The sequence below is a fragment of the Drosophila elegans genome, unplaced genomic scaffold (genome assembly GCF_018152505.1).
Source record: "Drosophila elegans isolate 14027-0461.03 unplaced genomic scaffold, ASM1815250v1 contig_149, whole genome shotgun sequence".
In the NCBI taxonomy this organism is placed as follows: Eukaryota; Metazoa; Arthropoda; class Insecta; order Diptera; family Drosophilidae; genus Drosophila; species Drosophila elegans.
In genome coordinates this window covers 13,882,216-13,895,578 of record NW_024545513.1, presented here as the reverse complement: position 1 = coordinate 13,895,578, position 13,363 = coordinate 13,882,216, and the positions used below count along the sequence as shown (strand labels likewise).

General features: G+C 40.3%; 1 protein-coding gene across 5 annotated transcripts in view; it reads left to right on the top strand.

Annotated features, from left to right (window-relative positions):
• The window catches only part of LOC108140860 (protein sprint), a 113,197-nt gene that overhangs the window by 66,378 nt on the left and 33,456 nt on the right, over positions 1 to 13,363 (top strand). For 2 of the 5 annotated variants that reach the window (XM_041710083.1, XM_041710081.1), the window contains exons 3-4: positions 3,228 to 3,992; positions 8,923 to 9,352. In XM_041710083.1, the coding sequence (XP_041566017.1) occupies positions 3,228 to 3,992; positions 8,923 to 9,352 (1,195 nt within the window). Of the gene's footprint in view, positions 1 to 3,223; positions 3,993 to 8,922; positions 9,353 to 13,363 lie in introns of all 5 variants that reach the window. The other 3 variants (XM_017263846.2, XM_017263849.2, XM_017263847.2) reach the window with 2 other exon arrangements.

Sequence of the window (13,363 nt, the reverse complement as noted above, 5' to 3'; positions counted from 1 at the left end):
GGGCGGGAAAAGCTCCAAGTTTATCGCATTCCACTTACGGAATCCCCAGAGTTTCGGGGGCATTTCGTTTTTCGTTGTTAAGCAAGAGCGATAAGCACTCATTCATTATTCACTCACTCGCATATGAATCACATTCATGGGATGATTTTAATTGCATTCTGGTTGATAGATGCACTTACCGCAAGTAGAACAATAGAGTAAAACATGGAATTACATATGTATATATGCATTTATGCTTGACTCATAACACAAGACATTGATGATTAAGCATTAATGTACATATGTGCGGAAAACTAAACTGAATGTCAAATGGTGCGGACGATTAGTGGAATCAATACATGATACATGTTCTGTGAATCACATTTAGTTAAAAGATTTAAATTAAAATCAAAGACACAAATGGAATACCTAGCTAGGCAGGTAGTTTAAATTGAACAAAGTGACTAAACGGATAGCATTTTTTTTTTAAAATTAATTTGTGCAGTTTTATTTGTTATTAAATAATTGTTGTCTGGACAAACTTTCGCACATTTCGGCCTAGGGACTTTATCGGGCCATATTTAAACGAGCATCGTGCCGCCTTTGGCCTTGAAATCGATCACTACTGACTATTCATACGTTAACTATTTTTTTTTTAAAGGCTGCAAATTGCAAAGGCAAATGGCAAGCGCTTTTGCACGCGACGTTCAAATCGCGTCAAGCTTCGCCTGGCAGTCAGCCCAAATAGATTCGGATTCGGATTCGTATTCGAATGACTCCAAAATGGGTACCGTGCCCTCTTCCTTTTCAGAATGAAAACAAACTGCTCAACTAGCCCAAGTTTGGTTGACAATTTGTTGACAATTGCGTTTCACACTTTGCATAATAATCAGAAATATAAACCGAGACCGAGAAAGAACGACGGGTAGAGAAATAAAGTTTGCATAGTTCATAAAAGCAATGTTTGCGAATGAGGATTACCATTCCCGTTTCCATTCCCATTCCCACTACGAGTATGAATCCGAAACCAATTGAAGGCGAGACAATTTATGGTAATATATTTACAAGGAAATTCTGCCATCGAAATGAATCAGAATCGCAATCAGATATTTATGGAATATATCTTTCGCCAGAGCGCCGCAACCAATTCAAGTTAAAAGCCAAAGCCAAAGCCGTACACAAACACTCAAATGTAATCGAATAGCAACGAATATGTCGAACACGAAACGCGATTGTCTCTATTATAGTGTAATTGTTGTCAATGTTGGCTCGTCAAGTGATTCAGGTAATTGCGAAATGCGGCGCGGCAATGTTTATTTTATACATTTCACCCTTGCTGCGTTGCCCAATGCATTCTGCATTCGAAATTCAACCAGAGCACGACTGAAATCGGCGAAATCGTGAAAGTTCCAGCAACGAGGAGTATGCGGCGGGTTGTATGCGGAAAAGTGCAGGTCGGGTAACTGATGAGTTGTGGGGGAATTTGGAGAGGTGCAGCCAAGGGAATCGGTGCCAGACAAAACATCGATGGCAATATTCCGAAGCACTTAGCATTCAAACGACGGCGCTTATGACTCGAAATTCGTGGGAAAAGTGGGTGTCGAAATCGGCAATAAAATATTAATATTTCAAAAATCTTGGGATTTGGGAATGTCATCAAAGGAATTACAAATATAAAAAAATAAGAAAAAACAATATATATGTTATAATATTTAAAAGTATTTGAAAGTCAACTTGCTGAAAAAAGCCTTTGTAAATACATAAATGTGTAGGTTTATATTCTTGATTAATGATACGCAAAATCTTTTCGGCTTGCCTTTAAAGTGAGTCTTTAACGTTAAACGGAAACTGCGACAAATCTCCAAGAATTGGAAACTATTTGGCTTACCATATGACGAAAGATGCAGACTTGAGAGCACAAACATACGATTGTACATGCTCCATTCGAATGATGTGGTCTGAGGCCGAACAGCAAATAAATAAATTAAGAATTTACTCGACCACAACGAGGAAAAACGAAACCCATTTTGGTTTTTGGTCGCTCTGCTCTGGATCGCCTCGTTTTCGTTCTGGTATACTCGTACAAATGTACATACGAGTATTTCTGGTGTGTTCTTTTATTTTTGTTTTTTTTTTTTGCTTATTAATATTACTTTTGCTGGGAGTTTCTTTCAATTTCTTTTGATGTCAAAACAAAGCCAGCACAAATGTTTGTAATTGCTTATCGCCACAAACTGTTTACACAAGCCAGCGTTCTAATGGCACCCATTCCCAAAAATATATGGGCCATTCATTCATCTGCAGCGGTCACCTTTTGCCTTCCGTTCTCGGTACAGCTTTTTTTTTTTTTTTGTTTTTCCATGAAGAAAGCCCCACTTACGCCAAGAAATACTTAATAATTTTTTTCAACAAAATGAAATGGATACGTGCGCACGGAACACAGAGATACAGGTCTGAAAAAAAGCAACAGAGACAAGCACTCAAACACTTGCGTACTGACACAGGAATTATTGTTAAAAGTTCATAAAAGCCATAAAAGTCTAGCTGACAATCGGTCGAATGTTGAATGCTCTTATCGAGAGGGTGGTTAAACTAAAGAATATATTGTTGTACTTAAAGATACTCTCGGTTTAAAAAATACATTTTTTGTCTTTTCTTTTGTCTTTGTAATATATTCTAAAAATCTTAAGTAAAAATTAGCAAAAAATTTTGTTGAGTTAAAGAAATAAAAGATCTGTTATTAGCCAGTAGAAAATTGATTTTACCTCTTTGTTTAGCTTGTAATACTTAAAGTTGTAATATTATATTAAATGTTGTATGATCCTCCCACTAAGTTGCCAAAATCTGTCAACCCCTAAACTGGGCATTCAAAATTGTTGTTGAAACTGCCTGTCGTTTGGCAGGTGTTGCCCTTTTTTTTTACTGCAGTTACATAATACCAATGTGTTTGTCTTGGCATTTTTATTGGTAATAACATTTTGAAAGCCACAATGTGGCCGGGTTGTATTAAAATTCATGTTCTGAGTGGTTCATCGGATGTGCAATATGCGATATCCGATATCTTAAGAGGTGGTGCAGGGGGCTTACCTCGGGTATTTAATGTCGGAATCAATAAAAGAGACTGACACATGTGTGTGTGTGGGGGTGTCTTCATTTATGAGTTGCAGTGCAGTGTTGGTAGCATCAATTTTCCATTTCCCTGTCAGCTTGATTTGCCAGTAACTAAATGAAGGCGACTTTGCAGCCAGGATGTCGCACGAAACAGCAGTTTCAGCTGGAGCAAATTCCGAAGCGGCGGTGTCCTGTGCGGATAACTCCTCGAAGGTGGAGGTCATCGTGTACACCACCAAGTCGGACAAGACGCTCAAACAGAACATGAATGCCAAGGATGATACGCTCAGGAAGCGTACCTCCCTGATCATTGTGCCCCAGCAGGTGGACGATGAGGAGGAGCAGGATGCGACGAAAAAGGTCAGGGACAATGGTAATCGCAACTCAACAGCCAGCATGGATAGCTGCGTCTCGAACACGACCAGTCAGAGTAATCAGTCGAGTGCTGGTGGCTCCAGTTCCTCGACAAGCAGCAGTGGCAGCAGCAGCAGTAGCAGCAGCAGCAGCAGCAGTGGCTCCGAGGATGCCCACGCCGCCTACCAGGATCTGCAGAACGGCAATGCTGGCCAGGATCTGCACTCACCGTCGCCGGTGCCCAGGTGCCATTCGTCCACCAGCTCATCCTCCGCCTCGGAGTCCACCTCGTGCTCCAGCTCAGCGGACTATTCGCTGCGGGAGCAGCTCAAGAACTTTGCCAACCGAAATGCCGAGGAGCAGTTGAGGTCATCGGGTGCCGCCGTGGAGCCCACCGTCCGCCTGCTCAAGGGCATGAGTCTTCCGGTGGGCGGCGATCAGCAGTCGGTGCCCTCGGCCCTCTGCGATGCCCTGCTCAGTCCCCAGGAGGCTCCTCTGGGACGACGCTACGCCGAGGTGGCCCAGTTCAAAGGTCACCCCAAGGCAAGGTGAGTCAACTGATTCGATTAGAGTGATTCGACTGGTAATACACGTTTTTAAGATTTCATAAGACCACACTCAAATCATAAACCATTTAATTTTGTTACAACAGTAAGTCAAAGATCACTTTGTACTTTACTTTCGTCATGGCTAATACGGATTTATTTTATTCATTTTGAATTAAAAAAAAAAATCTAGAAAAATGTTATTCTGAGTATGCAAAAACTATCATACTAACAACTTTTGTTTTAAGCGCACTGAAATCGAATTAAAGTTTAAATTTAAAGAAAGCTGTGCTGTTTCGAAGTAGGAACCACAATGTGTCCTAGTCAATGACTTACTATCTTCTTACTTCCTCGGCAATCCAATCAATATGCCTGAGAGGCAACAAAAAACTGACCTAGTCTGAGCGAAAGCACTCACTTCGATGACATCCTCTCCAGGTTATCTAACCACATACACTTGGCAGCCGGTCCTCCAGCAATCCCCTACTGGATGGATCCATTGTGTTCGGCGAGTGCTCAACTAAACGATGTCAACTGGCTGCTCAAGTCGAGTGCCCGACCCCAGGCATTCCACCGAACTGACGAGCTGGAGTCCCAGTCCCAGTCCCACTTCCAATCCCACTTCCAATCCCAAACGCAATCCACCGAGCCGTTCCTCAACTCTAGCTGCACATGCATAATACACAACTTAATTAGTATTACTACTTTATGGCACTCTCGACGACGTTTGCCCCTTTACCAACTACTCTCGACTCCTTTCTCTGGTTTCCACTTTGAGTTTGGACGACGGGGGGAAAATCTAATAACGGAGCATTCCACACACGCACTGCCATTGCCACATTACCATATCAAAAACGGTTGGGCTGCCGACACTCGAGCCCGTGGGGCATAGACAGGGGGTTAACTCCTTGCCACTGCCACACCCACTGCCATTCGCCTACAACTTCTTTTCTGTTGCTGTTTTGGCTAGATCAGAAATGCAGTTCACCCACACTGAAAGGAAAATAAGACAGAAAGTTGGTTGGTTTTTAAAACTTATATAAAATGATTGTGCAGAAATAATATTCCCTAAGGGGCTGGTACCTAATAAATATCTAAAAAACATCAAAAAAGTCTAAATCATCTTTGCCATCGATGTTTTTGTACTAAATATATGTTACACTCAATTTTCTTCAATTGCGATTTACAATTTATGGATTATTGTAAAATATTGTTATATGACATGTAGGATTAAAAAAGGTTAGAATAGCACACTTTCTTATTTGTTTATTATTTCTTATATGAAATTACATTTTTAATCATTTTTCTTCATAGATATGCGTAAATTATGCAAAGTATGTAAAGTAGTACTTATAGTTTTACAACAATACCGCAGTTTTAAGTGCACATATGAACTTTGTGCGGGATGAACTCTTGTGCACTTGCCGCCCCTGCCACACTCGATGTGTCAGCTGTCAAGTGAGGAGGACGAAGCTACCATCGACAACTATGTTGAACTTTTTGAAAGCTGTCACAAGTAATTTGCATTCCCCCAAACTCCTTTTGGTCCTGACCAGCCCAACTCCAACTCCAACTCCAACCCCAACTCTAATCCAATCCGATCCGATCCGACCGCATCTAGCTGAAGTACGACCCGCATTCCCCCTACGACTTGAACTCCATATCCTGCACCTCTGTGATGTACATATGCTTACTTTTTGTTTTATTTTCCACACTTTGATTCCATACCATCTGGGCCTGAGAACAAAGAGTAAATATTCATGGGGCTAACGGGGCGAAAACTTTTGACAATTTTGGGGCCAACTGTGATTGCGCTGGGCGAAGAAGAATGGCACTACGGATTTCTGTGCGAACGAAACTTCCGATTGACAGAATCACGGATGGGATTGCGAGTTCAACTTTTCAAATTTGTGCAGACCAATAATTGAGTTAGCTCTGGTCCTCCGCCAATGTTGATTGCGAATAAAGATTAAGATGAAAGGGAAATCTTAAAATACTTACAGTTTTACTAACTGACAAGTTTCGTTGAAAGGGGAATTTTGGAAATAAAATCGAATTTATTTGTATTTAATTGATTAGGCAATAAATTAAGTCTGATTTAAAATAAGTAAAACAAGAAAGAAAGCAAACTTCGGCAAGCCGAAGTTCATATACCCTTGCAGCTATTGCATGAATTAAATACTTTTGAAAACATTTAAATTATGATTTACTTGAGTATATGCTGAAAAACATTGAAACTATGATGATTTGCAGCTCAATTATTAGATAGTTATTTTATATATTTTTATTATTTCTATGGGAGCTATATGCTATAGACGTCCGATTTTGATAAAATTTAAACCATAATTCTGAAATAATTAAACATTGCTATATGTCGAAGAACTAAACAAAAAATTAAAAAACAGAAAAGTTATAATTTTTTTTCATTTATTTTTCCGATTGTTCCTATGGGAGCTATATGCTATAGTCGTCCGATTTTGATGAAATTTAAAACATAATTCTGAAATATTTAACCATTACTATATCTCGAAGAACTAAACAAAAAATTAAAAAACAGCAAAGTTATAATTTTTTTTCATTTATTTTTCCGATTGTTCCTATGGGAGCTATATGCTATAGTCGACCGATTTTGATGAAATTTAAACCGTAAATCGGAAATATTTAACCATTACTATATGTCGAAGAACTAAACAAAAAATTAAAAAACAGCAAAGTTATAATTTTTTTCATTTATTTTTCCGATTGTTCCTATGGGAGCTATATGCTATAGTCGTCCGATCCGGCTCGTTCCGACTTATATACTACCTGCAATAGAAAGACAACTTTTGGGAAAGTTTCATGCAGATAGCTTTAAAACTGAGAGACTAGTTTGCATATAAACGGACGGACAGACGGACAGACGGACAGACGGACAGACGGACGGACAGACGGACAGACGGACATGGCTAGATCGACTCTACTAGTGATGCTGATCAAGAATATATATACTTTATAGGTTCGGAAACGTCTCCTTCACTGCGTTGCAAACTTCTGACTGAAATTATAATACCCTCTGCAAGGGTATAAATATTGGTACAAAAGAAGTAGTAATATTTAATTAAAGCCAAAAATATTTCATAAGTTTCTATAGTTGAGAGCTAAGATTTGTATTTGTATTACTCTTGAACCAGAAATTGTTCATTATTTTGTTACTAATTATTGACTTTTTAATTTTGTTTATAAGTTTAAGCTACGTATAATGTAAAAAAGTTATATATAATTTAATATAAATATAAAACAATTAATTCCTTTAGATTTTAAAACAAATGTTCTTCATACTTGCAAATACAGTTAATGTATATTTATGTAAGTCTTTATTAATAGACTTTGTTTCATATTCAATTCTATGGCTGTGTCTATTGGACTAAATAAATTTTTTTTAATTCTCCACCTTATCAAGGTTCCCCAATATTTACCTCCCAATCAAGATATTTACATACGTGTTATGGCTTAAATTGACCTTCAGCCCGCAGAATGGCCAAACTTTCAAGGTTTTCCGCCACCGACCGTTTATATTACCCCAAACCTAAATCCAAATCCAAACCCAAACCCAAATTCACGGCGCCAGTCGCTGCCACTTAATCTTAATTGCCATGAGTGGGCGAATTTCCATAGGTTTCTAGTCCTACTTCTCCTCTACTCAACTGTCATTTCCCTATTTTGTTTATCGCTCGCCCTTGTTTGTTCTGCAAATCCTCATAAATACGAGCGTGTTTTCTTTGGCGGCTTGGCGTGTCCTTGAGCCTGCCACAAGTTTCCCTAAAACGCCTAATTCTTTGCGAGTGTTTTATTATCCACCCAAACCCAAACCAAGTGGGCCAACAACCGCACACAACAAGTTTGACATCCTGTTTGTTCCGTGTTAATTTGACATGATTATGTCAGAGTGTTTGACAACTTTTCATATGGCCAAGTCGAGCATTTTCCGCCGCCTTCTTCTTCTACTTGTCTATGACAAGAGGGCCTGCTTTTCCAACGGCGCTGATCCATCAAAAGCAAAAGGCTGTCCTGCGTCCTTGGAGTCCTTTGAGTTGAAGGCGGAAGCACATGCCGGCTCTCATTTCTTTTTTTTTTCACGCACTTTATTTTCTTTTTTCTCCGTTGCCCTTCTTTTCTGTTCTCTAGCCATTCATTAATAACATTTGTGTCCTATCGTAGAAATATTGTTAAAATGGCGTAAAATTGCCCGCTTTGAGGCGTCATGACGATGCGAGTCCTGCGTCCTTCATCCTTCATCCTTCATCCTTCATCCTCGTCTTGAATTTAGCCACTTTGGCGACGGCATTGGCAAAAAAAATGTGTCGCAAATTAACCTTTTGACAGCTGACTGAGGGTTGAATGGGAATGGGCTTGACAAATGGGTCCAGAACTTGGGATTCGTGTCTATGTCAGGACTTAAAGACACTTCGAAGTTGAAGGATCGAAGACTACTTAAAGACTACTTCAGATAAAAAAAAAAAAAACACAAAAACCTATCTGATATATTGTTTTACAATCTGTAAAATTTAAATCACTAAATTTATTAAAAATATTGTCTGCCCAGTTTACATTTGCTTGGAATCGAATGTTTAGGACACGGTTTTGCATCCGCTGTCTATTAATAAGAAATAAAATACAATTTCGCTGTAGAATATCGGAGGAAAAATACTTTAAAATAATGCATTTAATTTGATTTTGTAAAAGTAATGTCACACGCTGAATTGTTAACGCAAAGAATGTTTTAATGCTAATAGCTAATAGCATGTTTAAAGGCTAATAGTGTTGTGTCCAACAAATTGTGGGAATTGTCTACCTCTATTTTCTTTATAACGCTTTTAAATCGACCTGTGAAGGTGAGAATACCAAAAATGTCTGAATCCATGTCTAATTAATTATTTCTTACTTCCATTTGCAGAACAAGTGAACCGCTTCCCTCTGCTGGTGCCACGCCCTCGTCTTTGGAGGCGTCCTCTGTGGATGCCGGCAATTCCCACGGTGGCAACAACAATAACATCAACAACAATCACAATGGCCAGCAACAGTCACAAAAATCTCAGCAACAGGCGAGCCTCAACGCCATCAGCAGCAAACTGAATGTCCTGGCCCAGTCCACTCTCAATAACAACAATACGAGCAGTCAGTCGGGATCCATGACACCAGCCTCAAATCGCACGGGCCTGGACTCGAATCAAAACCAAAATCAAAACGCAGGCAGCCGCCGGAGCAGCAGCCTCGATCCGGATGTGGATGATGTCGTGGATGCGTCCCACGGCGGAGCCTTCGATGATGACATGCAGGCCCTCCTGCCCAAGTGCTCGCGTCGGTCCCGGGATGAGCTCAGTCAGGTGAGTCGGCGAATCCCTGTGAATCCCTGGAAGTTGCCTAACTTAATTCCGAAATAAGTAAAGCTGCTAAAATATTTGAAAATGTTTATTTTTGCATCATTCGTGGTAGTCAGATATTTTTCCCCGGTTCAAGTTTCATATTGTTCAATGAAATATTGTAGAAGGCTGGTTGTAAACGATGAAGCAGCTGCATTTGCTGTATTGTCTATGTCATCTATCTAATGCAAAGCACTACGATTCAGCTTAATATTTAAATGAACTTAATGATCTGTGTATGGTTTACATTTACATGAGCTGCGAGACTGCTGCTGCTGCTAGGCTTATGTTAGGCTTAGGTCGTCCCAAATTTTTTTAAATTTGTTTTAGGTAACTTTGTTTTGTTTTTTGGTTTGGTGGTAAACGATGCCTCCGCAGTCTCGCATGTGTTGCATGACCATTCGGTCAGAGATATGAATATTTAATTATATGTTTAGCTAAATCGTACAGGTTGCTATAACTTATATATATATAATATATAATAACAATACCGCTGACCAGTGCCAAGAAGGAAAACCAAAACCAAGAAGTTTTCGTATTTAATGGCAACCATATTCACTGGCATTTCTATCCAGACTCCTGGGGTTCCCAGTTCGGGCTGCTCATGTAATTTGCCACCGTTCATTGCGCAATTTACTCAGTTTGCAGGTCCTTGGAGAGCGAGCTGCAAAGAACCACTGAAATTTGTCGCCTCCATTTGGATGGCCTGCCACATGTGACACAACCAAGTGGCAATTACGAGGCAGGCTCCACTGTTCCACACCCGGCTTTCATTCATTCATAATTTGCTACGTGTTGCCTTGTTGATGGGCAAAAGCAAGGGAAAATATATGAAAAAGGTTGAGGGTAGCATAGCATAGATGTGTGTATGTCCCACAATACTATGTATAATGATAATGCAGTGTCGGGGTCCATAAAATGATGAAATCGAATGATTTCGTTTCGGCATAAAAATAAAAATTACAATACACGTCGCTTCCTCTCCCTTTTTTCCCCATTTCCCTTATATTTTCCTCATTATTGCGAGCTGGTCGTGCGTGCTTTTCCCTGTGATTTCCTCATTAATAACTGAGAATCCTTTGTGTCTGCCTTCTCTCTCTCGTCTCATCGTCTCATCGTCCCATCGTCCTGTGCCTAATGGTTTGTAATTTCCTTTTTTGGGGGCGCTGGGTGGTGGGCGTGGCATGCCGTGGGGCAGAAAAGAGTTTGACAAGTCAATTTGTTAGTTAATTTGATATGCGTTGCTATGCCACATCAATTGAGCAACCAATTTTGAAATGCCAGCAAGTCAGTCATGCCTTCTAATTGCTTAATAATTTATCCACTACATTGGTTAGTCATTGCATCCCCATTGCATCGTTGCCAAAATTCGGTTTTATTCAACTTTGGAGTGCTGTTCAAAATAAGGCAATAAAATCGTTGGCAACTGAGTACAAAGTCGGTAAAAGGGGCGTGGCAACCACAATCGAGATGGACGAAGCCAAATCGTCTGGGGCGTGGCTCTTTCCGACAAGTGTGCTCACATATTAATTTGTGGCCTGCACACATCCTGTTGCACTTGCAGGCAGTTTACGTTACACTTCACGAAAATAAGCTACTCTATTTCAATATAATAAGATTTTTTAATTTAATGTAAAATCTTAAAAACTTTAAATCGCTTAATCCATTTCTATAACTGGAGTAACATAAAGGGTCTTTCAATTTTTATAGAAGCATTTTAATTTGTAGTTTTTAAAAGCGCGATCGAATTCCCATTTTACTGCTGAATTGATTTGAGTTTTTCCTTTAAGCCAATAAATTCCAAATCAAATAATGTTTGAAATAGCCGATTTACATTCCCATTTCCTTGCTTACCTGTTTTTCGTACATCTTTTTATGTTTTTTGCTTAAAGAAAAATCGATTAGATTTTAAAGATTTAAAGGTATAATTGTTTTTAGCAGTGCACCTTTCTCTAGGTGGCTTTAATTTCTTGTGTGGTCGTTGGTAGCATCTTCCTTTCTGACCAGCAGATGGGCATAAAATATTGATTCTATTGCCAGACAGTCAGGCCCAAACAGCTGAGGCCGCCGACCAACGACAAGCGACCGTTTTAGTTGCAGCTTCTTTTGGTCCTTTTTTGGCCATTTATGAATATTCAATAAAAACAACATCAGAACGGCAGCAACAGGGCGGGGCACCGAACATCAACGATGGCGATAAAAGTGTCTGCCACCGGTGGAAAGTGTTCTGCGTTCTGTATTCTGTATTCTCTGCTCTTCGTCCGCTGGACAATATTTTCCGGTGCAGGAATGTGTTGGCACGACCACAGAGCCGATGCAAAAAACACACACATGCAACACACATGGGCGGGAAGGACTCGTCGAAGGACTCTCTGTCTGGGATGCACAAGTTTTTATCGCCACGGTGCCGATCAAAAGCATGTTTGGAGTTTGAGTCCTGAAACTGTGCAACTTTATTACTTTCATTATGCTTTATCCCCGCTGACGGTGACCGCCGCCTCCCTTTTCGCCATAAACAACTTTGGGTCTAATCTCCTGGCTGCGGGCCATGTCGAGTGGACATCGTCCTGTTGCTCCTGCTCCTGCTCTAGCTGCTCCTGCTGTTGCTATCCCCTGATCCCTGTTCTTAGGCAGCTGTTTGCACAGGTGCACAGGTTTGCTAATTGCAGCGGTATTAGTAAAGCTTTGTCAGCGGCTTAGAGCATCCGACCCCCCAAACCGAACCGAACCGACCCCACCCGACCTCCTTTTTCTTTGAAATGGATGTACCAAGGGGCTTTTCTTGTTTCCTGCCCGTTGCCCTTTTAATGGGAATTTAGGTAAATGGAAAGCTTATGGCCCAAGCTAGCTAATACAATATATGTTTATATATAGGTTTAATCTCTAATAAAACATTTTTTAATTTGTCGCTGTTTCAAAATGCAAGAAAATGTGCTTGAAACTCAAGTTATTTTCGTAAACGGGAAAATTTGTACCCGCTTTTTAAAAAGTAAAGCTTGTTTTCTACAAAAAATCAAAAATCAAATCAAAAAACTTTATTATTATTTATTAACCATATTTGTAAACTACATTCCCTGAAAATCAATTAAAATCAATGAGGAACACACCTAAATAAAATGTTAAAAACCTTTTGAGTATAAAGGGTATTCCAAAACGGGGACCCCGTTTGTCCTGGTAATTTTTTGTTGAGTTTTGCGTTCAGTTCATGTTGCTTGTCAGGCGAGAGATGTTTGCTGATATTGTCAGGTGGGCAGGACGAAAAAGGACATGCGACAGACGACCGCAGCAATCAGGCTCGAAGGGATGCGAGTTTGTTGTGTCCTGTCAAAGCCAATGAGGCGTCTGTGCTGTGCATGTCCTGCGGTCGCCCAAGCTCACCATTTTTCCCCATTTTCTCCATTTTGCCCCATCCGCACTTGGTGGCCTTTTTAAAGTCCATCTAATGAAGTGTACGCTTAAATTTCGTTGTTCATTTGCGTTAGTTTTTGGTGTCAAAAGTGGTGAGGACTTTGCCTCACATTTTTCTTACCACTGCCATCTCTCGTTTCAATACTGTCGCCGCTGGACGCATCTTCCTTGGTGTGTGCCTAATGGCTTTGACTTTTTGACAGCATCCCCAGCGTACAGTCCAGTATCCTGTTTCCTTGCCCCCTCCATTTTTCCCCACCATTTTTCCCCAACAGACTGGCCATTTGAACGTCTCGTCTTCGTTTTGGCCATCGGCCATTTAATGGCGTTCTTTATGTGCTGGCTTATTACTTGAGCTGAATGTTTATTGCATTTCCCATTTAGCCATTTGGTATTTAGAATTCGGAAGCTGTGGAATTTCCACTTACTCTTAAGAGCTGCCGGCAATTTTCACTTTTCCCAGCCGGCTTGTTAATTATGCAGACGCTTTCGTGCTTTTTGTGTGCAATTTGTGCAGTGTTGCCGAATTTCCGCTTGGCTAATTATGCATTCACAGGATGGATAGTT